The 26,089-nt window shown below is 43.9% G+C and overlaps 1 protein-coding gene across 2 annotated transcripts in view; it reads left to right on the forward strand.

Moving 5' to 3' along the window:
• Positions 1-26,089, forward strand: part of SSH2 (slingshot protein phosphatase 2) — a 90,131-nt gene that overhangs the window by 6,298 nt on the left and 57,744 nt on the right. The window contains exon 2 of one of the 2 annotated variants that reach the window (XM_030287773.4): positions 21,360-21,403. The exons of the other annotated variant lie outside the window; for it this stretch is intronic. Coding sequence (XP_030143633.4) covers positions 21,360-21,403 — 44 coding nt within the window. The remainder of the gene's footprint in view (positions 1-21,359; positions 21,404-26,089) is intronic. 2 annotated transcript variants of the gene reach the window in all.

Consider the following 26,089-nt stretch of genomic DNA (forward strand, 5'->3'; position numbering starts at 1 on the left):
TAGAAAGGCAGTCCTGTCCCAGGAAACTGTGGCTGTCCTATTCTCATTGGCTGCTACCATGTCCTTCTGTTCTGATGTACAGAACCATCATATTTAAAATTGCAGCAAGAACTTTTAAGACTTGTTCAACTGGCTTGGTTTAGCTTCAACAGCTGACATCTGAGAATTGTGTACATTAGGATTCTTCAGAAAAAACCCTGAAACAAAACATGTCATGCTTTTCTTCTTTTCATTTTACAGGATGATGAGAGGGAGGGATAGGGCATGTGCCTTGCATGTGTAAAGTGCTTTGTTTTCCAAAGGAGAGCTGATTGGTAGTTAGAGGTAGTCTGACTCTTCTGAGTGGTGCAGGACCAGCTCTTACTCTCAGTCAATCTGTGGAATTTCCCACAAGTCTCTGAAGCTCCTGAATGGACTGCAGAGAGTCATCTAATGTCTGTGAGCTTCTTGTATAGTAGCAGGTATCCTTTGGAGCCTGCTGTTGCCTTGGAGTAGTTCTGAGTTCTGGAGCTTCTTCAATAGGAAACAGGGTGTCACACTGGAAATTTAGCTCATGAGTTGCTGTGGGGCAGGCAGGGAAGTGACTCAGCTCTCTGACCTAGGGACAGGAGCTAAACCTAGGTACAAGAGGAAGTGCTAGGTGATGAGATAAAGGTGTTTCTGGAATAAGGATTGATTCTTTTTTCGTTCTTCTTTGTTTCTGTTGTTGTCTTTCTTTTATGTTTTCCTTTCCGAAATCCTCAACAGTTTTAAGTAGTTTAAAGACAAACAGCTCTGGGCATGTTCTTCAGAGATGCTGTAACCACTGTATTTAAATACACTGCTTCAAGATGTGGTAGGAAACAACTACCTAGGTGCTGTATTGTCTTCCTGAGTGAGGTGCAAACCTTGAAATGACAGCCCTCCCCTTTGCCCTTTCACATTGTAGAATGGTTAACAACTATTTAATTCACTCTCTAACCAAATACTTTTCTTGTGTAACATCTAATAAGTTTCATTACTGCGAGTTTGCTCTGGTGTTGTTGTCAGCTGAGTTGTGCTTACATGGCGGAGCAAGCTTGTGACTTCAAAACGTGAAGTGAAACAGGACAACTTAGACCTTTTTGTTCTTTGTGGTATTTCTTCCTCCTTGGCAGTATTTTGGTTCACTAGCAATTATTAGAATGTGTAAGCCTGAATTCCACCTCTCAATGAATCTTGAGACAGTAGCTACCCCTGTAGTGTGGGTTGAGTTTAATATTGCATAAATTTGTCAGTACAGTTGCATATGGGAATCAAATATTAATATATTATCTCTTGCTTGTAGTGTTTGCCTGCCACTGTGTCCCTCAGCTCTGTGGCTGCCTTGGTGCTGGGAGGGAATTGTGCTTCAGTGCTTCTTCTGCTCTGCTCCCGAATCTCAAATAAGATTATCAGGGAAAACCAATATGAGCAGAGTATATTTTCAAGCCCCTTCCCAAAAGCTGGGCATAGTTGTAGGATACTTTAAGGCAAGGGAGGTATTACTAGTTAACGTTTATAGTATGACTGGAATAGAGTTTGCACACTCTCAGTGGGTGAAATGAATATTTTTCACATAGACTTTACAGATCCTTGGTTTCAACTTGTGCATCATGCTGCAAAGGTAACAACTGTGCCACATGCTTCTGCAACCCACACTTCTGGTCCTTGAAGTGGGATTTTTCTCCTTTACACGTGAACCAGAAACTGCTCTGGTGGGGAGGAAGCTCTGTTTAACTTAGATCTGTTTATGTTGACCATACATGGCTGAGATGGTTATTTTGGGGCAGTTTCTATCTGCTTCTCATATGACTGAGAAAGTTCAAACTTGACATTGCCTTGAGAAGAAGGGAAAAGTTTGAGAATGTTTTTTTTTTTGAGGAGAAGATGGCATGAGCCAAAATAAATTTTTAAGCTTGAGCACTTGCTCACATCTTGGTCCTGAATTTAAGAAGTGCCCCATTTAAAAAGTAAATTAATAAAAAACCCAACAAAACCAAAACTAAACAGACCCTCCCTACAAACAGCTCCACAAAACCCAACCCAAAATTACTTAACTTGTTTAAAATTTAAACTTGCAAGTTTGATTTCAGGACAGGTGACCACAGAATCCCTTGAGCTGAAGGGAGTACAAGACAGAGACAGCTTGAGGTGAGAAGGAGTCTGTGCATGTCAGAATTTCATTAGCTTGCTGGGAAGTGGGACATCCTGGATGTCCTCCACCCTCCTTAAACTTCACTTTGGTGGTGAACATGTTCTGCATATGCTGTGGGAGATGCTGAAGAACCCAGAAGGGTGAGAGATACCAGCAGGGTTTTAGTGCAGACTCTTTTCTGAGGGCAGATGGGGAGCAATTTCCTGGCTGAGCACTGGTAGTTTGTCTAACGTGCAGCGTTGCTCTCTGTGGCTTGGCACAGGTTCAGTGCTCTGTGTGGTGTGGAAGCACGCTGTGTAAAACGTGAGAACTTCCTGCTGTGATAAGGAACCAACAGTTCTTCCAGCAGGTGCAGTCTTTAGCTGCAGTCCTCAAGATGTAACAGAAATGTTTGCTGTCATGGGCCTTCAGTATTGTGAATCTCAAACCGAGTCTGGCCTGAACAGTTCAGAAGGCCAAGCTTTGCTTTTTGCCTTGCACTGCTGTGATAAGAGAATTAGGAGGGGAAGCTGTGTTCAAGAATCTCTAATCCATTATGGTGGCTGTGACCGAAATGAATAATCTTATTTTAAAGGGTGCTCTAAACCACTAAAGCTTTATAAATATTAATTTTGTTCATTTGTTTCCTAATAAAAGGCTTTTATTCATTAAATCACTATTTATTTATTAACCTGACAAACTAATAGCAAGCTCTCTTCTTCCAGCGTATGCATGTGCCATATCACAATTCTGCTTGTCACCGTAATAAGAACTTCATTCATCTGTCTTAAAATGTCATTGATAACAACCTGGCAGTGGCCCAGCTTGGAGCAAGTTAACTACAAAAGGCTGCATTGTAAACCTTTCTGAGAGTACATGCTACATTAAGTCTAAAATTAAAAAAAAAGGAGAGAGAGAAATGTGCAGGCTGGTCCGAGTGTCATAAAACTGCCAAATAGCTTCAAACCTCTGAAAAAAAAAATGGAATCCTGTACAGAGGAATTCTGGCTGAGATGGATTAGTTTGGAATGAAGGATGCATTCTGCTCACTTACACTGAATTTATAAGCCTCATCTTAAAATGGGAGGGAATGCCTTGCTGAGCCACAAGCAGCTAAATGAGAGCTTGAACATGTAAGGCTCTTGTTATTTCCTTTAGTCTCGTCTTTCTGCGACCAGGATAAAAGCTACAATCTGAAAATAGTCACATGCTTCTGGAGTTAACTGCTAGGAATACTGTGAGTTTGTCTTGGTTATGGAAACCTTCCCTGACCCCATCTGCAGCCTGTGCACCAAACATATTTATCCTCCCATAAGTTCACAGAGTGCAGGGAGGGTCTGTCACACACTGAAGTTCAAATATCTGGTCTCTGCCAGCCCCTCTGGAGGGACCTGAGCTGCTCCTTGCTCTGCAATGCTGTGTATGGTGCTTCACCTTAACAGAGGTTTAGGGCTTCCTGCCTGTGACTCTCCTGTTCTTAAAAGTATTACAAATTAAATTAGCAGCCTGGGTAAGGGTGAACTGATCTGTCCATAAAACTGATACAGAGTTTGTGAACTTTATGGACAAAAGCTTCCAGGGATCTTTAGAGTGGGCTGTGTCCTGTGCTGCATGTGAGGGCTGTGGGGTTTGGTACAGCCCCTGACTGACCTAGGCAGTCCCACTGAACAATTCAACAGCTGAGTTGACCATGAAGCTTTAACACATCTTCATCCAAGGTCTTCTGGAAGCACCCATAGCATGCATTAAACACCATGGTTCTCATCCTACACCTCAGACATGGCCAAGGCTCAGGCAGTGTGGGGAAGGGCTTGCTCACAACTGATGGGTTTACAGTCGGATTTCTTAACTGGAACAAGGACTGCAAGAGTCTTTAAAAACTAAAACCCCAAACCCTGCAATTTCATGCTTCTTCACTTCTGTGGTTTTTGTTTTGTCTCTTTCTTAAGTATAGTGTATGGACAGCGCCATGGGTTAGGGAACACTGCAGCTTCATCCTCAGAGACTTTTCGTATGTAGCCTTCTGCTGAAGTCAATGGGTGTGGAGGTAAGCAGTGCCGAGTGCTTTCTGACAACATCACTGCCACCCACTCTGCAGCCTGATGCACACAGCACTCCTTGTATTTGAGCATTGTTTTTCTCCAAAAAAGTCGCATGCGGTTGCACAATAAAGACACAGCTTATTTGTGTAATGCAAATCTGTTCCTGCTTGTTGGTACAAAGTGCAAGCAGCGAGCATCAAAGTGCGGAGACTTCACAGATCCTGCATGAACACTTGCCACTGAACTTCAGTGACATCCTGCATTCTGTCAGAATAAAAGATGACATCACAGTTGGTCTGTGAGTGAATGGGATTTGAACTCAGGGTTGAATGTTGCTGCCTGGAGCATTTGTGCTGCTGATGCTCAACACTCTTTGCTCTGCTACTGTTTGTTTGTTTATGTATTTTTACAGCTGCTGAATTTAGTTTCTCAAAGGTTAATTATTTTATCAGGAGCCAGTCAGAATTGGAGTTTCCTGTTTCCTTGTCTTCTGTTGATTTCCTTTTCTGTTGAAACACAACTTTCTCTGTTGAAACAACTCAGTTCCTGCACTCTTCAGTTTCTGTGTAGTGACTTGAAGTGTCTGAAATGGCCTGATATTCTCACAAAGATATTGACAGTGGAGTCTGGTGACTAAATTGTTGTGATAAAACAAAAATTCATTGCTTGATGCTGTTGAAATCCGCTGACTTTTCTATGCTCCTAATAGAAGGCTTTAAAATATCCAGCTGCAGACTGATCCTCTCCAAGCATGTGACGCTGACATCAGTCCTAGAAGTGAGGCGTTGAACTGCCTCCAAAAATGAGCTCATTGGGGAATATTCAATGCACTGATTTAGCAAAATATTAATTAATTTGATTACATGGTCACCTGTACATACTGTTTGAAAGATGGTAATTCATTCCAATTTTAGTTGCTACTGTTCCAGATACCAGTGTTATAAAGATCGTGTTGATAGGACTCTGTGCTCCCACTGTGTGCTGGGACCTGGGTTTGGCAGAGCCTACCTCTAATTGCCACTAATTTGCTCTAACACTTGGCACTTTCTTGACTTTTCTTCTCCCTGCATCTCTCCCAATAAGCTGCAGGGAATAAGACAAGATTCTGTTGTCAAGCCATCCGTCTAAAGCCGCTCATAAAACTTGCCTAATTTTCTTGTGGCTCCCTTGACTTTTTAAAATGGCTGTGAAAACACAGCCATGTGCTTTCCCAGAAGTTTGGGTAGTGGTCCATCTTCATCTTGACCTGCCTGATGCCAAAGCTGAGTGACCATAATGGGATTAAACCCTGGCCCTGGAGGCTTCCTCCCCTCCTGTAGCTTGAGGTCAGCTACAGTAATTGCAGACTTCCTCTTTCAGCCCACACAAAGACCATGGATTCAGGCAACACTGGACTCATGGTGACCCCAAATACTTGCCTATTATTTTATAAACTTGAAAAAATTTTGTATTTTCCTTTAATTACAGTAGTAGCATATTCTAGATGCAACTGTCCAAGCACATCAACACATGTCTTTTATTTGAAACATGGCATAGGAGAAACATAAGGGTTAGAAGGGTTCATGTGCATTCGTGCAGAAACAGTTTTGTCTTCCTCCTTCTACCCAGTATTTTCTGCCTGTTACTGCACATTGCAGGATTTAGTTTTGGATTCTGTTTCTCTCTGAATACAAGTCTTTATGGAGCTGCCCATAATGTTGCTCTTTTCTTTCAAGAAACACTGCTGCTAACGTAGGACAGAGGAGGATGCTGTGTGTTACAGGGCTGTAACGATGCCTGAATTGCAAACTGTTGTGCAACTAAAGAATGGTATTGTGCAAAACAGAGTGGAAAAACGGCTGCTGATGAGCAAAGAGAGTTGAAGCAACAAGAAGCCCTACTTAGAGAGCAAGAGGAGAAGCTGGGTTTGAAGAACAAGCAGTAGAAAGCAAGATAGGAAGGCTCCACTCCTGCAAGAGTAAATGATCCCTGGAGCAGCCAAGGAGGCTGTTGGATGTGAACTCTGTGCAAAGTTCAGTGGAGAGTGCGCTCCAATGTCTCAGGCGATGCTGCTTCTTCCTCCTTCTTGTTTACAAGAAGTTGGCATGATTTCAGAATCAACTACTAAAACATCCCTGGTGGGAGAAGAATTGGGATGATAAAATACTTCTTTGCATGTAGAAAGTTATTGCTACAGCAGTAGCTGTTGAAGCTGGCTGAGTGGCTGCTGCCTGGTTTTGGTTAATGTCAGGAATGGTGCTGTTGGGAAGTGAGTCCTGAGGTGGGACTGTGCAGTCCCCATTGTGCCTCAGCACAATTCTCAGCATACTTCAGATGCTGCCTCTGCAAAACGATGGAATAAACTTCCTCTTCTCCCAGTAAAATGCCTGTGGTACACACATCATGGAGTTGGTTTTGTCCATCCTTTCTTAACAACAACAAGGGTTGTGCAGAAAACATGTAGGGCATGGAAATGAAGAGCTGAGCCCCATCTATCCTCTGCTGCTGAAGGGTGGGAGGAGGTTGGGAGGCATGGAAAAGAGGAAAACAGCTCTGCCTGTGCCTGTTTTGATACTGAAGAGCTCTTCCCAGTGATCTGAGAAGGGGGTGGGGAGAGAACCAGATGCTCTTAGGAAGTTCATACCATTGTTAATAATGTAATTCACAGATGGTGGTGAAGGCCTTGAAGAGGCTTTCATGCAGTCCTTACGCTCTGTAACAGATCATCACATAAGGGCTCACAAATAGAGATGACTTAATCCTAAGCATGAGTCTACAGTGATCTGTTTGATGGTAGGCCTGCAGATCACTGCAACCTTTTTAAACAGTTAAGAGCCTTCAGGATCCCTGGATGTTGAGCACTAGAACTGGACCAATCCCTAATTAAGTTATCAGGATAAAATGTTCGTATAGCTTTGAGACTTTTCCAATGAAAATGGCTCTTGAAATTAAAAAACAAGTTCCTCTGTCCTGGTACAGAAATCAGTACAGGTAAAGCATGAACATCAGTTTGTACAATGACATCTTGTTAAGAGGCAGTTGTGCTTTTATCTCCAAATTTTCTGATTGAAGCTGGAAGCAGAGCTTTTGTGTGTCAATACTTTGTAGCAGCTAAGGAGGATTGTGCCTCTCGTGTCCTCCTGTTGAAAAATAAGTCACTCATACCTACCAGCTTTACAGCAAATGAACAGGCTGCTGGTTTTCAGACATGTAGAATCAGGAAAGATTTAGCTCAAATGCTTGCAATAAAATTCAATATTTGTATGTTTGTGAGAGGGTTATTGATAAGATCTTCACTGGCTGCTGGTCAGCTTTTGCTGTAAACTGTGTAACTACAAGTATTTATCAGGGACTTGTAAGCAATACTGGCTTGCATGTCTAGCACTAGAAATCAAAAGTTTCAAATAACATGAGAACTGATCTTGGCTTTGTTGTTTGTTGCTGTCTTTTCAAGTGCAGCGTCTCATTTTCTAAGAGACATTCCCATTGTGGGTTTGATTATTATTAACTTCTTCAAGTTTAAATTGAGTTTAGTAAATTGACTTCTTGTGATGTTTGTCATGTGATGGTTTATGAGCTCTCAAGAATGTGCTCCTGTGACTTCAGCCATGTATTTGCCTGTACCATGCAGGCTACATCATGTGTTCTTGTTGGTCTTGCATTTTGAGCTAAGTAGTGAAGGGGGTTGGGAGGAAAAAAAAAACAAAAACAAAAACGGGGGAGAACTAATTCAGGGCTAAGCTACCAGAAATTCTCAGACTGCTTAATTTGTGACCTTGTTCCCTAGTAAAATGCAACCCAGGATTTTCTGCTTCTTCCATAGTTTCAGAGGAGTGTTTTCTGCATTAAAAATTGTGGTTTTTCTCTTACTATCCTCGTTGAAAACCAGGAAAACCCTTTGCTTTAAAATACCTTGACATTTTGGGGGAAAAGATTTTTTTAGTCCTTGGTGGGTGGGTGTGCTTTAACTGAGAAAGTTAGAAACTGTCTTTCTGATCCACATTTTTTGCATATATCAACTGTAGCATCTGTAAAGCAATATCTTTATTACTGCAGTAAAATGAACAAAGTTGAAATTACTGCATCTGAGCCAGGAATTTTTGGTTTCTCCACAATGGCCAGAGATTTGGAGCACTAAAAGTGCTATCAGTGAGTCTCCAGCTCCTTGTCCCACTGCCTGCCTGTGATGTCTGTGTCCAGTGGAAGCAGAGTCCTCCCAGGACTGAGGACTCACAAGGTTTGTTTTAAGCAGCACTTTCCAGCATTGGGCGTCTTTCTATGTATTTTCCTGACACTATGTAATGCTGTTTCTCATTTATATAGACACATACATACACATCCATGTTACTGCTGTTCAGTCCTCTGCATTTCCCCCTCTGCATTTATGTACATCATGTTTCAGCAGAGCTGTACCTTATACAGTTCCCATACTAGGAAGGTTTTTTGTAGTTTTTATGTCTGCGTGGGCTAAGCATTTCTTTAGATTTGAATCCAACATCAAAGTAACATTGGTTTAATACAATGCTTTTATATCACCTTTTCTCCTCCAAGTTGGATTTTATTTTCAGCTCTGACTGTCTTTATTTTTGCAGCATATTTTGAGACTTTTTGCTTGCTCTTCACATTATTAAAAAAAAAAAAAAAACACAACCCACACACAAAACTCTGTTTTCCTTAGCTCATACAGTATTTCCACTTGGCTCAAAAGATGTGGATTTGTGACCTGAGGGAATCCTCGTTTGGCTGGTCACCCAAGCTTTCTTCAAGAGTATTAGAAGGATCTACAGCTTAAGTTCATCAGAGGGATGACCTGCTCTGGTTTTAATGAGATTTATTATACCTGTACCTGTTGGATTCTGTGGTTTTGATCTTCAAAATTATCTGAATAAACCTGTTAGTGAAAGCAAAACTGTTGACAGAAAACTGACTCTACTCAATCTGCCCTGTGTTAAGATTATTGATTTTTGGAATTAAATAATGTCCGTTGTGGCATTGGCATGGAACTTCTGTGTGATGTTTGGCAAAATGCTTGTATCCATGCTTCCCTTCTCAACTCCTCCAATCCCCCTCTCAGAAAACCACACTGATCAAATTCTGATATCGCAGTCCAGGCTTGGAACGGGTGGAAGAACAAATCTGGATGTAGGAGTTGATGGATGATTGTGTGTGGATGTTATGGATACAGCTGCATTCCTAACACATGCAGGAGAGACTGGGAGGGGTTGGTCTTGGCCAAACAAAAATATGTATTTTCCCTAAAACTGCCTTTGTTTTGAAAACTCAACAGTGTTTAACGATTTGAGTTTTGTTAGCTGAAAGAACCTGAGAGAGTTCTCAAAATGAGTTTCTGTGAACTCTCAGCTTGTCAAGTATCTGTGGTCCTCCAGGGCCTGGAAGGGGATCAGAGGCACTGGAGGGTTATAGATGTGCACTGGATATGGTTGAGTGAAGGCAGCACTGGGGAGCAACACGAGGAGGGAAAGTGGTGTCTGGAATGAGAGTATCTGGGTCAGCCTCCTCCAGAGCTGCAGGACACGTGAGATGCTGCTCTGGTCTGGTTTAACTTCTTTCAGTTTGGTGACTTCCACGGAGGTTTAACACAGCTCTAGAAGATTCAGGTTGACAGGCCTGCACAGAGGTGGCCAGTGAACACAGAGATTTGACTTGTTCCATCAAGATTTGGCAAGCCTGATGACTGGGTGATCTCTGGAGCCGTAAAGAGGGATGTGGCCTGTCAATAACAGAACTCATCAACTGTCCTGCGCTGGGATTTTGGACATGCAGCACTCAAGTCTGAGACAAATGCATTGCTGGGTGTAACGCCTTTCCTTTTTTTTATTTGTACCTATTAATGGAAGCAGAGAGCATAATGTAATCTTAAAATAGCTCCTCCGTGAATGCAGAAACATTCCACTTCTGACTAATTGGCCATTCAGAATGAGCATTTAAATATGCACCAGGGACTGAGCGGCGGCTTTCCATATCCGCATGAATGGAGCTGGAAACGTGCTGCACTGCAGAGCTGTGCAGGCTCCTTGCTTTGTCCTCATACCCCACACTCCTCACTCAGTGTGACTGCTCTACCCTGGGAGGCAGAATGCATGTCCTGCTTGCTGTCTCTTTGGTTAGGCAGCAAGCTGAGGGGGCTGTTCATTTTCTCTACTCTCAAGACTGAGCTTCTTGGAAGCACTAGGCTGATAAACAGTCCTCGAAACCAGATTTCTCTTTCTCTTGGTTGTGAATGACCAGGAACACAAAGAGCTTATGGTCCGAGTCCTGGCTCCAGTGCATGCCTTGGAGAGCTTGGCACGCACCAGGGAGCCCATGTGCAGTATTTTGACTCTGGCAGGCACCCTGCTGCCCCAGAGCATCTGGCCCAGCTTCACAGTGAGAGTAAGACACACAGATACACGTGTGGTCAGTTGTGTCACTGACCTAATACCTGTCCCAACTCAAGGACTTTTCTTGCACCTGCTCGCCACCTGCCCAGGGGATGGTGCTACTCAGGGCTCTCTGCCAGGGCACAAGTGCCACTGGAAGTGGGTAGGGTCTCACCTGTCAGAAGAGGGCACATTTTCCTTCACCCACTTGTCCTGGCTTTCTCTGCTCATAGGAGTCAAATTCCTGTGTGCCTTCACTGGGTGTGTTTTGTTTTTCTGCTGAGCAAATACACATCGTTGCTGGGTCAGACTGTTGATGTTTTGTGCGTAGTGAGACCGTCCTCATGGTCTGCATGTGCCTGACTGTGCATGGCACTGGCCCCTCCTGGCAGGCTGAGGGTGAGGTCTGGCTCCCTGTCCTAGTGCTGCTTTCATTCTCCTGCCCATGGGCTCAGTGCCAAGGGAGCTGCCTGGGCCAGACCAGCCAGGCAGAGTCTACAGAGGTGATTTTCTTTCGCTGATCTGTGTTGCTTTTCCAAATCCCATATGGCCTATATGGCTGTAATTGTAGCTCATTTAGAGCTGACCTCAAAGGCAAGTTCTCCTTTCCTCCCAAAAAAGAGAGGTTTTCACATAAGGGCTTACTCTGGTTTAAGGCTGCTTTATCTTAGTGTGACATAAACCTGTTTCTAGTTATCTTAAGGCAGAAAGCAACTAGAGGATTTGGATTGGACTGGATGATTGATTCCTGCTGATTTAAGCAATCCATAAGGAGTGCCTTTTGCCCTTACCTAGCTAATCTTGATTTCCTCTTTTGGCATAGGCAGCAACAAGAACTTTACTCTGTCTCTTGCAGTGGGACAGAGGTCTGGGAAGTGCCATACTCTGAGCATTGGCTTCTGCAGCTCTGCTCTTCAGGTGGTTATTTATGCAAGGCACTAGCCAAAGGGAAAGGAGAGTTTTAACTGGATTAACCTTAAGAAGAGAGTGTGGGGATTTAGGGATTAAGGAACCAAAAGCAGCCAGCAATCAGTGACTTAAAATCTGTGCTAAGAGAGCCAGTCTCTATAGATGGGGAATACAGTCTTTTCTTACCTGTACAGCATTGAGATGAGCAGTGTTTTACCTCTGAGATCTTGGAGAAGATGGTCTTAAGGGTGCAGGGTTTATGTAGGGTGTTTTCTCTGAAAACTTGTGTATTGATGGGAATTGGCAACTCTTTAAGAAAGAAACTAGTAAAGGACTGAGTGCTCAGATGAGATCTCAAACCAGGCACTGGGAAGGTATGTTGGTGGCTTGCTCCAATATAATGAGAACATCTGGTTTCCATAGACTTGCAACTCGTGTAGCTTCATGCACTCCCCTTGTACACCTTCTACCCTGCTTTCAAAGTGTTTCTGTTGTCCCATATATTTTTTTTTTCTACTGATGCTGTTATGTATCCCCTGCAGGGAAAATCCTGCTAGATTACCGGATTGATAGAAAGATTTGGAAGCGTGGGGGAGATCAACAAAAACCTGTTACTAAGGAGACACGAGTTTTAGCATTGAGTCTCTAATGGCCAGTCTGACGAAGGGGAAACAGATGGCACAAAGGAGACTGGGATTATACAGACAAGTACCACAGGGCTGCAAATCTGATACATCCATTGAACTTCCTGGGGTCAGGCAAATCCAGCCTTGTGCCAAGACTAATGTGGTTCCTTTGCCTTTGGCACTGTTTGTGTCCTTCTGTTAAAGGCTGTTCTGGACACTGGGCTCAAACATTCCTGCCCCAGGGAGCAGCGAGGTTTGGCACAGAATGAGGGCAGGTGGCTGGTATGGAAGTGTGTCCCTTTTGACAGGTCAAGATGTACCCGCTTCTGGTGGTTCTCCCTTCCTGAGAGGGGGAAATAACCAAACATAACCCTGCATTCTGCTTGAGTACAGCTTTTCTTCTGTTACTGATGCACTCATGTAGAAAAGTGACTTCTGTCCTGGGAGAATGGGAGGATGGATGGTGGCTGCAGTCACTCCTGGCTTTTGACACAGCCTGGCCTTTATTACAATATAATGTTTCGCAGAGGCTTAAATTTCAAGAGTGATGCTCCCATCTGCGTGCTGCTTGCTGGGCTGCAGCTTCCCCAGCTCCTGCCTGCTCTGGAGAGACATGACATGGCACTGCTGGTCTGGACAGAGTAGTGGGTAAATAAGCAAAGGCAGAATTCATCCTGGCTGAGGAGAAACAGTGCTGGAGTCGCTTTTGCAAGAAGCTAATTAACATCTGGTTTTGTATTTAACTTTCAGGCTGGCTCTAGAGAGTGTTGCAGTAAACAGGACACTGATTTGTTAATAGTGGGAGAGTGCTAAATGACTACAGTGCTAGAATTAATAGCTTGACAGCATATCCTTTTCTCCTCTTCTCTCCTCCCACAGCAATTTGGACTGATACCCAAATAAACAATAACAAATAGATTTTTGGAGGAGCTGGCTAGGAGAAATAACAAAAGTCAAGGGGCACTCGTTATGCAACATTGTTCTGCGAGTATTTGACTCATCCAGAAAACCCTGTTCTACTCCCTAGCTTCATTTTCCATTTTCTTTTTTTTCTTCAGCCTCTGTTGAGGAGGTATTATATTTGCTGCTTTGCTTTTGGTCCCTCAGAAACTCCCTATACCCTTGGATCTCCAGTTGCTGTTTAGGCATGGAATGCTGGAAGAGTGTAGGCAGAACCCTACTGTAGAGAAATAGCGTGTGAGAGCCTATAAACCAGCTTGGGTCGGGCAAGAAAATTGCTCTGGCTTTAATTCCAACCACATGAGACTAATACCTGGGTGTATTTTGTGAAGAAGTGAGTGAATCTGAGTAGTTTATAAGTGTTATGTCCCAGTTCTAGCAGCAATAGTCCCCTGCCAGAAGTGGGGCAGCTGGGAGGCTGCTGTGCACCCTGGGGATGGCAGATGTGAACAAGGAGTACGCTCTGTACCTTGTGATTCTCTCTGCAGTGTCTTGCCAGGGAATATCTTCAGGCATTCCTTCCCCTCTGCTCTCCACAGGCTCTGCTTTGTGTCCTGCATGCACAGAAAGCTGTCCCAGCAATTCCTTTTGAAGTTTCGCCTGAAACACTTGGGGGTTTTTCCTTACCCAAACGGAGGCTAGAGGTGAAGGGACTTTGCTGCCAATTCCTGTTCTGATCTAGAGTCTAAACTCCTGCAGTTAAAGCCCTACCAGCCACTTCTGTTCTAGATATGTCACTGCAATAGAGCAGAGGCTCCCCGGCTGTGCTCCTGCCTGAATCCTGGGTTATGCAATAGCAGCCTGCGAGTGCCAACGCAGATGCTGCTGCATCCAGACACGCTGTACAATGTAGTTGCTTGGATACCCCTTTTTTTTTTCTGTTCTTTTTCTCACAAGTGCTAGGTAACAATTTGCAACTCGTAATTATAACGTTGAACACAGATTCAGGTTAAGCAATGTAAAGAATTAGAAATATTAATGATTTCCTCTCTGCTTTTTAAAGGTTGAGCACTGTGGAATTTGCAAAGACTGAGTGTTGCTCTGTTCTCTTTTCAGCGTCTTTATTTCATCTTCATAAGTGTTAAATAACTTCCCCCTTTGAGAATATCTTTCATCCAGAAAATCATCTCTTAATTATTGATGCAATATGCCAAGATCCCTGAGTGGCCTGGCTGCTGGTGCTTTTATTTTGGGTAGGTCACGAAGATTTCTGCGCTGCTCCTAATTCTCTGTGTTGTGTGTTCCTTACGTCAAGAGGAGATTTGACAGGGACTTGCAGGGATTGGATCTCAGAGGAGCTGAGTGGGTGAGAGTCTCCTGTAGCATTCTGGCAGGGAGAAGGATGCCTTTGTGTTACAGGCAGCCCCTGGGCTCTGCGAGCTGGTGTGGGGTGAGGGTGCAGCTGAAACACGTCTCAGGGATGGCTGCATGTGCTTCAATCTGTGGAATTTGAGGCAAGCTATCAAAATGAAAAAACTCTGCCTGGTTATGCTGATGCTAACCAGGAATTAGACTTAACAAGAGGGCTGTGCTGTCACAGCTTCATTTTATGGACATAGCTATGACATAAGTAGGAGTGGTATCCAAATAGCTCTATTCTTGTTCCATTGTGGGAATAATATATATCATGTATGTTGCAGGTGGATTAGCACTGTTTTAATGACCCTACTGTACATTCTGGAAGAGTCAAAGCTCTGGAGTTACAACTTGATCAGAGCCCTAGAATAACTCCCTGATTTCTAATTGAGATAACTCCTGCAGGGATACAAATGAGCGTGCACCAAGGTAAACTAGATGCTAACAGGAAGATGGCTGATTGCAAGACAAAGACCCTTCCCTTTGCTGTGTACCTCCCTTCCTTCCACCCTCCTCCTCCTAAAATAGCCTTTCAGCATGAGTGAAAACCAAATATTTTCCTCTCTAAAAAACAATTTTAAATGTTTTTTCGTGTCAATGGGAAAGTAATTTAACCCAGAAGCTGGTGTTGTGCATCTGCTGTGTCTGATCTATGTCCTTATTCCTTGTAATGCTTTCCTGTTGCTCATGGATGGTAAAAGAGTATCAGCTGCAGTTCCAGGTCTCCAACTTCCCTGCATATGGCTCATTAGCCAGTTTGCTTTTCAGGCTCCTTCAATCTTGTTTAATTCTAGCTGCCATGTTTTAATGCAGCAGTTGAGGAGAGTCTCTCTCTCTTTCTCTCTTCAGCTGGAAACAGGCCCAGCTTCCGAGGTGAAGATGTCAGCCCTGTGGGTGAGGAGGTGCATGGCCAGGGCTGCTCTGGGAGCTCTGGAGGGCATTGGGAGGTTGAGTAAGGTCTGTGTTTTAACAGGCAGTGACTGGAGAGGGTCTGAGGTGTGTATGTCCATCCTGCATAATTGCAGAGGGACAATTTCACGCATGTAAATGTGTCAGCCTGCATGAGTGGTGCTCATTGTGGTAACCTGTGGAGCTGGGATTTCATTTTAATCACAGACTGTTGGCTGTGTAGAAGCCCTGCCCTGAGATTCACCAGTGTACACATGCATATCTTTGACTTGGTCTTAGTCAAACTATACCCTTGACGTCAGCAGCAGTTTCCAGTATGAAAACTGGAGTTCCAGTGCCTGTGTTTATACAGCCAGTGAGTCTTCTCACACTTGGCCCATTACCATGAGCATTTGTTACTGTTCTAGGGAAACAAATCCCTAGATTCTAAGATTTTCAGTGGACAATGTCACTAGCTTTGCCTAAAAGGGGATTAAGCAGGTACCTTTAGGGTTCTGGTAGGCATTAAATCCAGCAAAGCATCATAATTACATTAAATACCTGTCTTTTCTGTCATACTTGCAGGGTGCTGAAGGGCCTTCTGAAAGTCATGGGGAAGGTCTATTCAGGGAGACAGTAGTTCTGCTGGGTTTTTTTCTTTAGTGTCTGTAAGTGGCTAGAGATGATGTGCTAGAAAGAGAAATTATATTAATGCACGTTTGAAGTAGGGATATTTAAAGTGAATATATATCTGCAATGTATGGGGTTTTTTTCCTTCCCCTTAGGTGGGTCTCTGATTAAGGCAAAAGCTGTTATACTCCTCATCAGGCAAGTTGATTTCTCTGCAGAAATTCAGTTGACAGTAATCTGCTTTTTAATCTGTTCTTGTGTTGTAGTGTAGCAGGCTGTGTCACACCATATTTCTCATCCTAAATCTTGTTGTACCAGTTGCAGGCTTGTAATTTTTGTCTTGAAGTGTCTGAGTTTTAGTTCTGCAGTTTTTAGTGAGTGCTAATCTAAACAAGGTTTGCATAAATCTCTTTGCTCCAGCGGGAAGATGAAAGCTTTGATAAGGAACTTGTTTTTTTCTCTCTCCAAGCAGGAGCACAATGTCTTTGACCTAAATATACCAATTACTGACATAGCAAAGTGATACAGAAAACAATCTAGAAGGAATGCCAACCTCTGAATGAACACTTGGCTGCAGAAAGCTACTGCTTATGTGGAACCCCAAATCCAGAAGACATGTGAGGAGGAAAACAGCATTCATTCAAAATATTTCATGCAAATAGTGAGGGGTGAGACAGCAACAGCTGGAGAAATGCTTCTTTATCCCTTATCCCTATGGCTCGGGAGAGGTAAAAGCTCTATGCAAAACAGTGCAGTTCTCCCCTTTCTCGTTTGTGGCCTGGTTTGCTCAGCTTTTTGAAGAACTTTTATGTTAAACTTAAAGGCTTCCTGGTAGTAGCTTCTCCTTTAAAATGTGTTTGATGGCAGATATAAGTATTACAAAAAGTAGCAATAAGCTTCCTCTCTACAGCATGCTAGGTGACTTTATTAATTAGTTTCATAATTTTTATTCATGATTAAGGTTAACCACCTCCAGAGACTGATGGAGTCTGAAGTGAACTGGTTTTCAGTTCAGCTTTGAGACCTATCCTCTGTTAGTGAGTACTTGCACATTGCAACCACACTGATGGTTTCCAAAACACACTGAGTAGATTGGTTCACACAAACTGCCACAGATTTCTGATTCTCTGTGTTGCAGCTGTGGAACTTGCAGACTCTGGATGCCCTTTTTTTGGTGGCCAAGTGACCCTTTTTAGTACCAAACTGCTACTAGACATGGTCAGACTGGAAGTGGTACCTGGTACGGTTCTGCATCTCCCCTCAAACCCCAGTGGATTTGTGTGTAGTCTTGGGCGTCTTGCAAGAAAAAGGGAACCTTTTATCAACCCAGGTCTTGGAGTCAGCCCTTGTTTCGTTTTCCCAGGCAGTGTTGTTGCTGGCACTTCAGCCATACTGCAAATGCAGCATGTATGGGCTTTTTGCTCACATAGTTTATTTAAGAGATTAATACAACTCAGACTACTGCAGAAAAGTCCCTCTGCTACAGAAATGCGTAATAGATATTTGGCAGTGCGACTCAAACATTTGTCTTGCTTTGTTCCAGCTGATGATTTGAGTTTCTTGATAGGACCAGGTTTGTGCACGGTCTGCTGTTGAACAGGAATCTATCAAATATTTCATCTTGGAAGGCACTGAACTTCAGTTCTGTCTGATGTCCATGCACAGATCCTCATCCCTTGGACTTCATAAGCCTGCATCGAGTTGCTTCTTTGGGCGTCTGGTGCCAGTCCCATGCAGATATTTGGTACCCCAGGGCATCTCCACTGTCACCACATGTCTGTGTCAGGAGCTGAGTTGAGCCCTAAGGAATCTGATCGTCCGGTGGATGCTCTTATCTCTGTGTGCCTTGTGTTGCATTAGAGGAGAGGCTGTGGCTGCAGCAGTGGCACCCTCTGCAAGACTTGACCAGACTGGGTTATCCATGTGTTGGGAAATAGTTGTGGGAGGGTGGCTTTTGTACTGACTTGCTTAATATTTCCTGGCACACGAGGAGAGCTCCTGTATGGAGAAGCGTGCATTGCTCTGTGTGGCTGCAGCCCAAACAAAGGGACACTGGACACTGGTGGATGCTGTGAAAGGAACATTTGCATGGTTTAACAAATGGATCAGTGCCTGCTTGCACAGCGTCTGATTTGACTGAAGCAGCTGCCTTCTTCCCAGCAAAGGGCATGTTCAGCTCAGAGACACTTAGTGTGTGTCTGAGCAGCTAGATGGTATGTAGGCAGAGAAAGAGTAGAGCTGGGAGAGTGCTCATTTAATTACAGTCCTTTGCTTTGTAGTTCCTCCTTTGAAACTGAGTCCAAAGCTGTCCACATGGTGGACGTTTGACCATGTTCAGTGAAAAGCCCCTCTGATGACATGGATACATCTGAATGTTGCTGTGGGTTCGGGGGGAATCTATATTAACTAATCTCTGAAGTGTTCACCTCACAGCTATAAGTAAGATGTTGACTTAAGGGGTCAACAAACTCTCTAAATTGTTGGTGCTCTTTTGATATTTGCTGGCTGTGACCGCTCACTCCTGATAAAAACACTTCCCAGGCATTGTCTGTACAGTCAGGTATGTTGGCATAAAATCATACATAGCCAGCAGTTATTAAATGGGAATCCTTTTAAGCTTTGAAAGATTTTTTTTTAGGGTGTAGTCTGTGTGAAATGTTCCTTGGTTAATAGAAATGCAGTGATTATTAGGCGCATGACTTAGACTAATAATCGTATCTTACAGTACAGGAACTTGCTGTGATGTTCCTGATGTTAAATCCAGGCAGACAGCTCCAGTCCCCGTACGTAAGAGTGGAGATTGAATCTTGTTTATCATTACATCAGTCTGCAAAAAGGAGATTTATAAGAGCAGAATTGTTTGCGTGACATGGAGTGACTCCCATTGTATAGAACAGAACAGCACTCCAAAATTTCTCTCCTCTCCCTTGCCCTTTTGATGACAGATAGTTGGCAGTGGATCAAAGCACAAACAGCATTAATGCTTTGCATATTCTGTCCTACATGGCCTGAAAGGAGCAGAGATGGAATTTTTCATCTTTCACTTTAAACTGCATTTAATATCGTGGCCTAGTTTAGAGCTATGCGACTCATTCCTTCCATTTCCCCTGAGGCCTCTGTTTCTGGTCAAGGAAAGCAGGACATGACTCCCTCTGGAGCTCATCAGTGCTGCTGAGCTTCCTCCTCCATGCAGGCTGGCGGAGGAGACTGGTTTGAGGCTGCAGCAATCCAGCATTAGGAATCTCCAAGGAGCATTTGTGGCAGCTGCTATTTCTTGGGTCTGCTGCTCTGGTCACATCACTGGTGCTGCAGGGCACAGGGAACCCAGAGCTGGGGCAGCATCCAAAGTTCTTGCCACCACCTGTGCAAAGGCAGTTGTGAAAGGTCACAGCTCCAAATGGCTGCGTTCACTTTCCAAGGATGCTGTCCGAGCACGATCCTCAGAAAAGGATGTTTGAGCCTCATCTTGGCTGATGAAAAGGCAGCAATAGTTCTTCACCTTTGGAAATAGGCTGGGAATGGCGAGAAAGCGCGGAGGTGCTGGCTTTAGGGGCCGTGTCCCCTCGGAGCCGTGTCCCCTCGGAGCCGTGTCCCCTCGGAGCCGTGTCCCCTCGGAGCCCGTTCCCCCGGAGCGGTCCCACGGCTGTCCTGCCCTCCCCTCTAGCGGGGACGGGCCTCACTGCAGCTCCCGACGGGTGTTCGGGGATGTTCTGTGCCTGCGGGACTTCTCAGTGACCGCAGCACAGCGGGAGTGGCAGCAGCCGCTTGGAGGGGAATATGTGAAATACGGGAGCATTGCCTGTAGCTTCTTTGACACCCTCTGTCCATGGATGCATTTGCAGACGGGACAAGTGGATTGGGTGAAGGTGGTTCAGATACCTGGATCTGACCACTCTGTAAATCCAGGACAAAACATAAGGTCCAGGCAAGGAGTAGGCTGCAGGCTGGTCAGAGTTGCCGATGAGAAGAGGAGCAGGCTGCTGAAGGTTAGTTTTGTTCCAGACAGCATCCCAGGTACTGGCAATGGGTCTCTTGCTCAAATCACGCTTGTCTACAGTTCTGTTTTCGTAGTCAGTTATACTCTGAGTGAATGTGCTCCTCACACAAACCTGCTACATCTATGTCTGGTATCAAAGAGATGCAAGAGTTTCAGCAGAGACAGATGGTGATTAATTGGGCCATGTCTGGCCTCCTCCACACTGAGCTCCTTAGGGTTGAATTTTGAGGGGAGCTAAGATAATGATCTACATATTTCACAGTCTTCTCCTGTCATTTGTGGGACTTTTGGCTATGGCACACCAGGCTTGCCAGTTGCTGTGACAAGGATTTTTCTTGGCAGGTAGAAATGGCTGTTCATTATAATACTAAAAATGTTTGCATAGCTTGAGTTCCTGAGCAGTACAAACGAGAATTCAAGGGCTCTTTCAGTTGTTTTCCCTTACTGTGGAGTTTGAGGAACTTGTTCTCTAGCTAAATACACACTTTTTCTTCAAAAACCCCATCATGTCTTTAGCAATTCTGCATGTAATGAAACATCTTCCCCTCCCTTCTGACCTCTTTCTTTTGCTTCCCCAATTCAACTTCTTGTAAACCCACAGGGAACTCAATTGGAACTTATGTTCTGGCAGGATTGCAAAAGGAGAGCTGCAGGAGGGAAGCCCAGAGCAACCAAGAACAAAATTATCTTTTTCCTTCCTCTATCTGAGCTCTGGTTTTCATGGGATCCCCTGCCCTGACAAAACCCTTGGCATGTTTTAAAATGCTTTTTCCCTGTGGACCTGCACAAACATAGTAAGTTCTCACTAATATAACAGATCCTGTACTCCATCTCCAGTGCCTGGCAGGGCGTATGTAAATGTACTGTGAAGCAGAAGTAATTGCTGAGATCTCTCTGCTGAGGTATTGCTTTGGGCTGTAGTAGATAGGCCTAGTAAAATTCCACAGCGCATTAGAGATTGTGCATATTAATATCTCATCTAAAGCAGCATAATATGTCAAATTTCTCCTTTCTGGTCATATCTGTGCTCACTCAGTCTGATTTGTCAGGTTTATTACGTGCTGGTTTTGTGGATTTTTACACTTGATTGCTGACACTGGACTATGAATTCATATGATCTCCATAAAGGTAATAAAAACCCAGAGATTTTTGCCCAGAAGTGAACTATGTGTTTGGCTCTTGGCCTGCCGTATTTGGCAGGGGTCACTGGAAGTCCATGCAAAAGCATGCAAAATCCTGCAGGGGCAAAAATTCCTGTAACATTGAGTTTTTAAAAGGCTTTTGAGAGAACATGAAGTGACAGCTGAGCAGAAAGTGAGTTCCTCTCTAGTGACAGCTGCATGCAGGAGCAGAGAGAGTTCCCCTTGCCTTACACAATCAGACCAGTGAAATGCAAGCCTTTGCTTTCTGCATGTTTTAAAAGATATTAATGTTTTTCTCCTTTCCTTATGCATGCAGGAGGCAGACAGCGGGGAAGAAGAATGCCGGTCCCAGCCCAGAAGGTAAGATTGTCACTCCAGGCTCACAGGAGTCCTCCAGGATGCCTTGCTGTGTGGAATGTTCCACAGGGCTTCTGCTGTTCCTCTGACATGTCCTGCAAACACACTTCACTTTCTGCCTGTTGTTGATGGTGCACAACCATCTTAAATGGACCTTGCTGAAAAATGGGTTCTAGCAAAGGGCTTGCTGCAGCAGGAAATGGGAAAAGTCAGACTGCACGCTAAAAAATAAATATGGGGAACAGTTGGCAAAGATGTCAGTGAATATATTCTCCAAACTGCTGTTTCTGTAGCTCCCTCCAGTGTCCTGTTTTGCTTCTCAGGATTTAGTCCAGCATCAGAGTATTCTGAGAGGTATAACCAGACTAATAAACTCCTGTTCTCTGGTTAAAAAGTCCTTGTTGCCATCAAGGGTGATTCTGATCCATACAGGCACCTGCTGCTTAAATAGCATGTTCAGTGGATTTGTGGATATTTGCTGCTGATGCAGGTAGTCAAGTTTATGCTCCAAAATTAGGAGACACTGATAAATTGCAGGGATTTTTTTTTTTTTTTTTTTTGTATAATTGGGATTGTTTTGCAGGGAGGTGTTCACCTATTGTAAATGCTGATTTCAGTTGCTTCAGGAAGAACTTTTTTTGGTAAATGTTATTTGCTAAAAAATAAACATTGAAACTCAGCTGATTGAATGGTGACAAGTAATGGTGATTTTTATAATGTAGGTATAGTCTGCAGGGTAAGACTTCTTGGGGTGTTGTAAGCTTTATCTCCTTTCCTGTAAGCCAGCAAAAAAATTATTTCAGCTGAACCTAATAAAAGCAAAAATTGTATATATCAGGTGACTTCTCCAATGGCAGGAGCACTTTCTTGGCTTAAAATGTTGCAGCCAGATTTTGGGAAAGGCTTCAGATTCCCTCCAGAGGGAGTAAAGGGGAAGTGAAGGTGAAATGGTTCTCCCTTTATGAGCTCTCTGGCTGTTACGGTTCTTTGCTTAGTGGTGTTTGTGTGAGTAGGTAGCAACAGAAGCCATAATATCTAGCATTTCAAATACTTGAACGAGATCTGGGCTTTGTGTTTTGGAGCCAACTTGGATAAATCTGCAAAAGAAAAAGCTTTCCTGGTTGCACATTCCCATGATTCCACTGTAGTTCTGTGATTTTGTGGCTCAGGGAAGGTGCCTGCCCTGTTTACTTCAGGCTTCTAGCCCTAAATGATGATTTAAGAATTGCTGTTTCTTCATTTTACAGTTTTCAGGAGTGAGAGGAAAGCTGGAAAGCACAATTCCCGAAGGCTTAAATTGAACTCAGCTAAACTCCAATTTTTCATTTCACTCTTGGCTTTCCAGCAGTCACAAGATCAACTCATGACTTGATCTCAGTATACATAATGTATTAGAAGGGATGGGAGGTATTTAATTGTTGTGGGCACTTAGCAACCATTGTAGGTTAGGTCTGAAATGAGCATTTTTTTAATATATTTGAAATAACTTCCTGGGGTAGGAAATGACAACCTGCTGTTGATGTGGTGATCTGAGCTCTGTGACTCCTGTTACTGAGGTCACAGAGCTAACTAAAACCAAACTCCTTCTAGGGGAAAACAAGGGGGTGGGTGTTAAATCTGTTTGATTACAGTAGGATAAAAATAATAGAGTCAAATGGGGTAAGTAGTGAACCTGGAGTCCTGCTGTGGAGGAGCAGCAGATGTCCATAAACAGTTCCTGAGTATATCTAATCCGCAGTTTTCACAAGAACATAGCAAGTAGCAGCTATTAAAAATCCAGGCAGTAAAAAGGCTACAGATTGAGTTAGGCTTCAAAGGAAAAGTGTGTTTCCAGCTGCAGTGTCACTCAGGTAGTGCTCTGCAGTAGCCTGACATTTCTCTCTGCCTGCCTGGGCAGGGCCCAGTTCTCCTGAGGCTTCATTCAGGTGACCTGGCTGCAGCTCCAGGCTGTGGTCACTGTTTGGGGTGGGATTTTTTTTTTGCTGTTTGTAAAATTCTTCTGAAGAGGAGACCTTTTGTCTCCTGCGGTGATGGAAAATGTGTTCACGTGCTACCTCAGTGCTCAGGCATCAGGCATGTCCAAACTCACCCTGGTAACTGGACACTGAAGCCAGGAGTACTGCTGTGGTAGGACTAAATTTGTGTTTGCATAAATAAAATAACTTTTCAAAGGTTATTAAATAGGATCCTAGTGCACAAAGGTGTTAATGCTTGCAAGGGTGTTAGTGAAGACCTAAGCATAAGCACATGGACTTGTTTGGTGTCAGAAGATTTTTGCAGTGGTCAGTCTCGACAGTCACTGGGTAGAGCCTTCATTTCCATTCCTGTGTCCCCACATCTCTGCACAGCCTGGGGACTGCTGTCTCAGAAGAAATGTTACACTCAGATCCAGCTCAAGAGCACTGCTAATCCTGTGGTTAGCAAAATCTAGATAGCTTCTTGTGTTAGGTTTCTGCTGTTTATCTTTCCTCCCTGATGAGGTATGGGATACCTATTGAGGTGAGGGGAGCATGCAGGAAAGCCTGGCAGCAGGACAGCAGGAGGGACAGTGTTTGTTGAGCAGAGACTATGAAGAGCAGCAGACTAAAATGTCCCCCAAAGAAGCAGAGAAATAAGTTGCAAACAGAAGCTTAAACTTGTAGGTGATCACCATACTTAAACAAAATGATCTGTCTGTTTGCTGACCTGTTCTTTTTAAGATCTAACACCAGAGAGGCCTGTGATTGCCTGGACTGGGTCTCACAGAGAAGGGAGAACTGTGTGAAAATGCTGTTTAAACATAAACCTGCTCTACAGAGCATTCAAATGACCTGACAAGTCTGCACTCGACAGCACCTTCATGGACTGAGGAGCTTTCTACTTTGGAATTTAGTAGAATGTGCTTAAACTTTTGTCCAAAAGATGGAAAGAGCTATCAGAGTGCAGAAAGAGAGTTCCTGTGTACTCTGCAGTCATCCTTGGAAGGTGCTTGAAATGGCATTTCCTGTTGAAGAACTCTTTTGTGTTGGGCAAAGAAGAATGATTTGTTTTCCTCCTGAGGAAAGTACTTGGGTATAGTGAACATAGATCTGACTTCTACAAATATTCCCATCCATTATTAAAATCCCCAGCAAGTTAATGCTGCCAATACCTGAAGCTGAACAAATAGGTGAAACCAGCTTGGCTTCTGCAATATTTTTTCTCACACCCGAGCCCTGCTCTGTGTCCATCAGTGACCATTCATGCAGTCTATAGATGAGATCCCCAAAGCCCTGACACAGATCCAGGCTCTTGCTCTGGAGTCCCTGATCAAGCCAGTTCCTGTCACTCTTGGCTAGTAGAACTGAGACAGTGCTGCATAAGCAGATGTCCTGAACAACCTATTTATTGCGTTTATTACCTTCATAGCTATGTTCTGACATTTTTATTAGGCTGTTTGGAGGATGTGGAGCTAAACTGGCCTGCACATCCCTCCTGTCCCCAGACATACTGAATACAGTCTTAATGAAGCATCTGTGTTAACAAGCTTTTTGCAGATCCCAAAATAGATTGTTAAAATTTACCTAAAACACACATATATTGAGCTGTGGGTTGTGTTTACACCTGCTGAGGTATTGATATTCGGGTTTTGTGTGCTCTGTGCCAAGGTTGAAAGGATTCAGCATCTTAGTTTTGTTGACAAATGACATCTCTGAGGCCTGGGGCAGCAGCGGTGCTGCAGCTGCATTGGATTTGCTGTCAGGATCTGCCACTTGCTTTTTGGGTTTTATGTTTTAAATTGTGCCTCTATTTCCACACCATCACGGTTCTACCACTTCTGTGTGCCTTGAAACCACTCTGGTTGCTGAAATGCAGCATTTGAGGCAGCTCAGTAACTGAGCATATAAAACTGGGTGAGCTGTATTGCCTAATGAGGCTGCCAGTGACTTCAGAGGGATTCTTTGAACTTTTATGGCCTGGCAGTGGGTCAGACTAAAGTCCATTTGCTCAGGTAGAGCTGAGGAGCCTGTCCTTCCCTTCAGGTGTCACATCCTGCTTGAAATCTGAAACTTGTTACCTGAAAATGTTCTCAGAAAGTGCTTATTCTACCCTCTTCAAGTGGAGGCAAGAGTGTGGTGTTACATTATAATTTAAAAAGAAAAAAAACCCCACACCTTCTGCAGCACAAGTATGGTTACCTTCTGGTTTGTTTTTTTTTTAGTCAAAATAGTTCCTTCCAGGAGTGAACTGGGAAGGAAAGCAAATCAGATTATTGGCATGATAACAGCTGGATGTGCCAAGTTGCCTCAAGGTCTCAAGCTGTGAGTAAATACCTTTGTTTTAGGAGCAGAAGACCACAGTCTGATGCAGGAGCTGATGGTTTATAGCAGTATAAAAGTTGCTTTTCAAAGAGTAAGTGGAATAAGTACACGTGCTTTCTTCTACAGGGCAGCAGCTCAATAAACTGTAAGCCACTGTTTGATTTTTAAACTGAGACCTGTTGTACAACATGTGTTAGTCCCTGCGAGAAATGGGGGATGATCGTGTGATGCTGAATTGACTTCACTTCCAAAGGCTCATTCACACTCCACACTGAGGTGTGTGGGTCTGCAGCATCCTGTGACTGCTGTGACTTTTGCGGATGTGTGTCATCACCATTTGGTGCTCCCGTGGCAGGCTCCTGCTGCTCCTGGTTATCCTGAAAACCAACCAGGTGTTACAGGAGACACT

This window comes from Taeniopygia guttata, chromosome 19 (assembly GCF_048771995.1).
Source record: "Taeniopygia guttata chromosome 19, bTaeGut7.mat, whole genome shotgun sequence".
NCBI lineage: Eukaryota > Metazoa > Chordata > Aves > Passeriformes > Estrildidae > Taeniopygia > Taeniopygia guttata.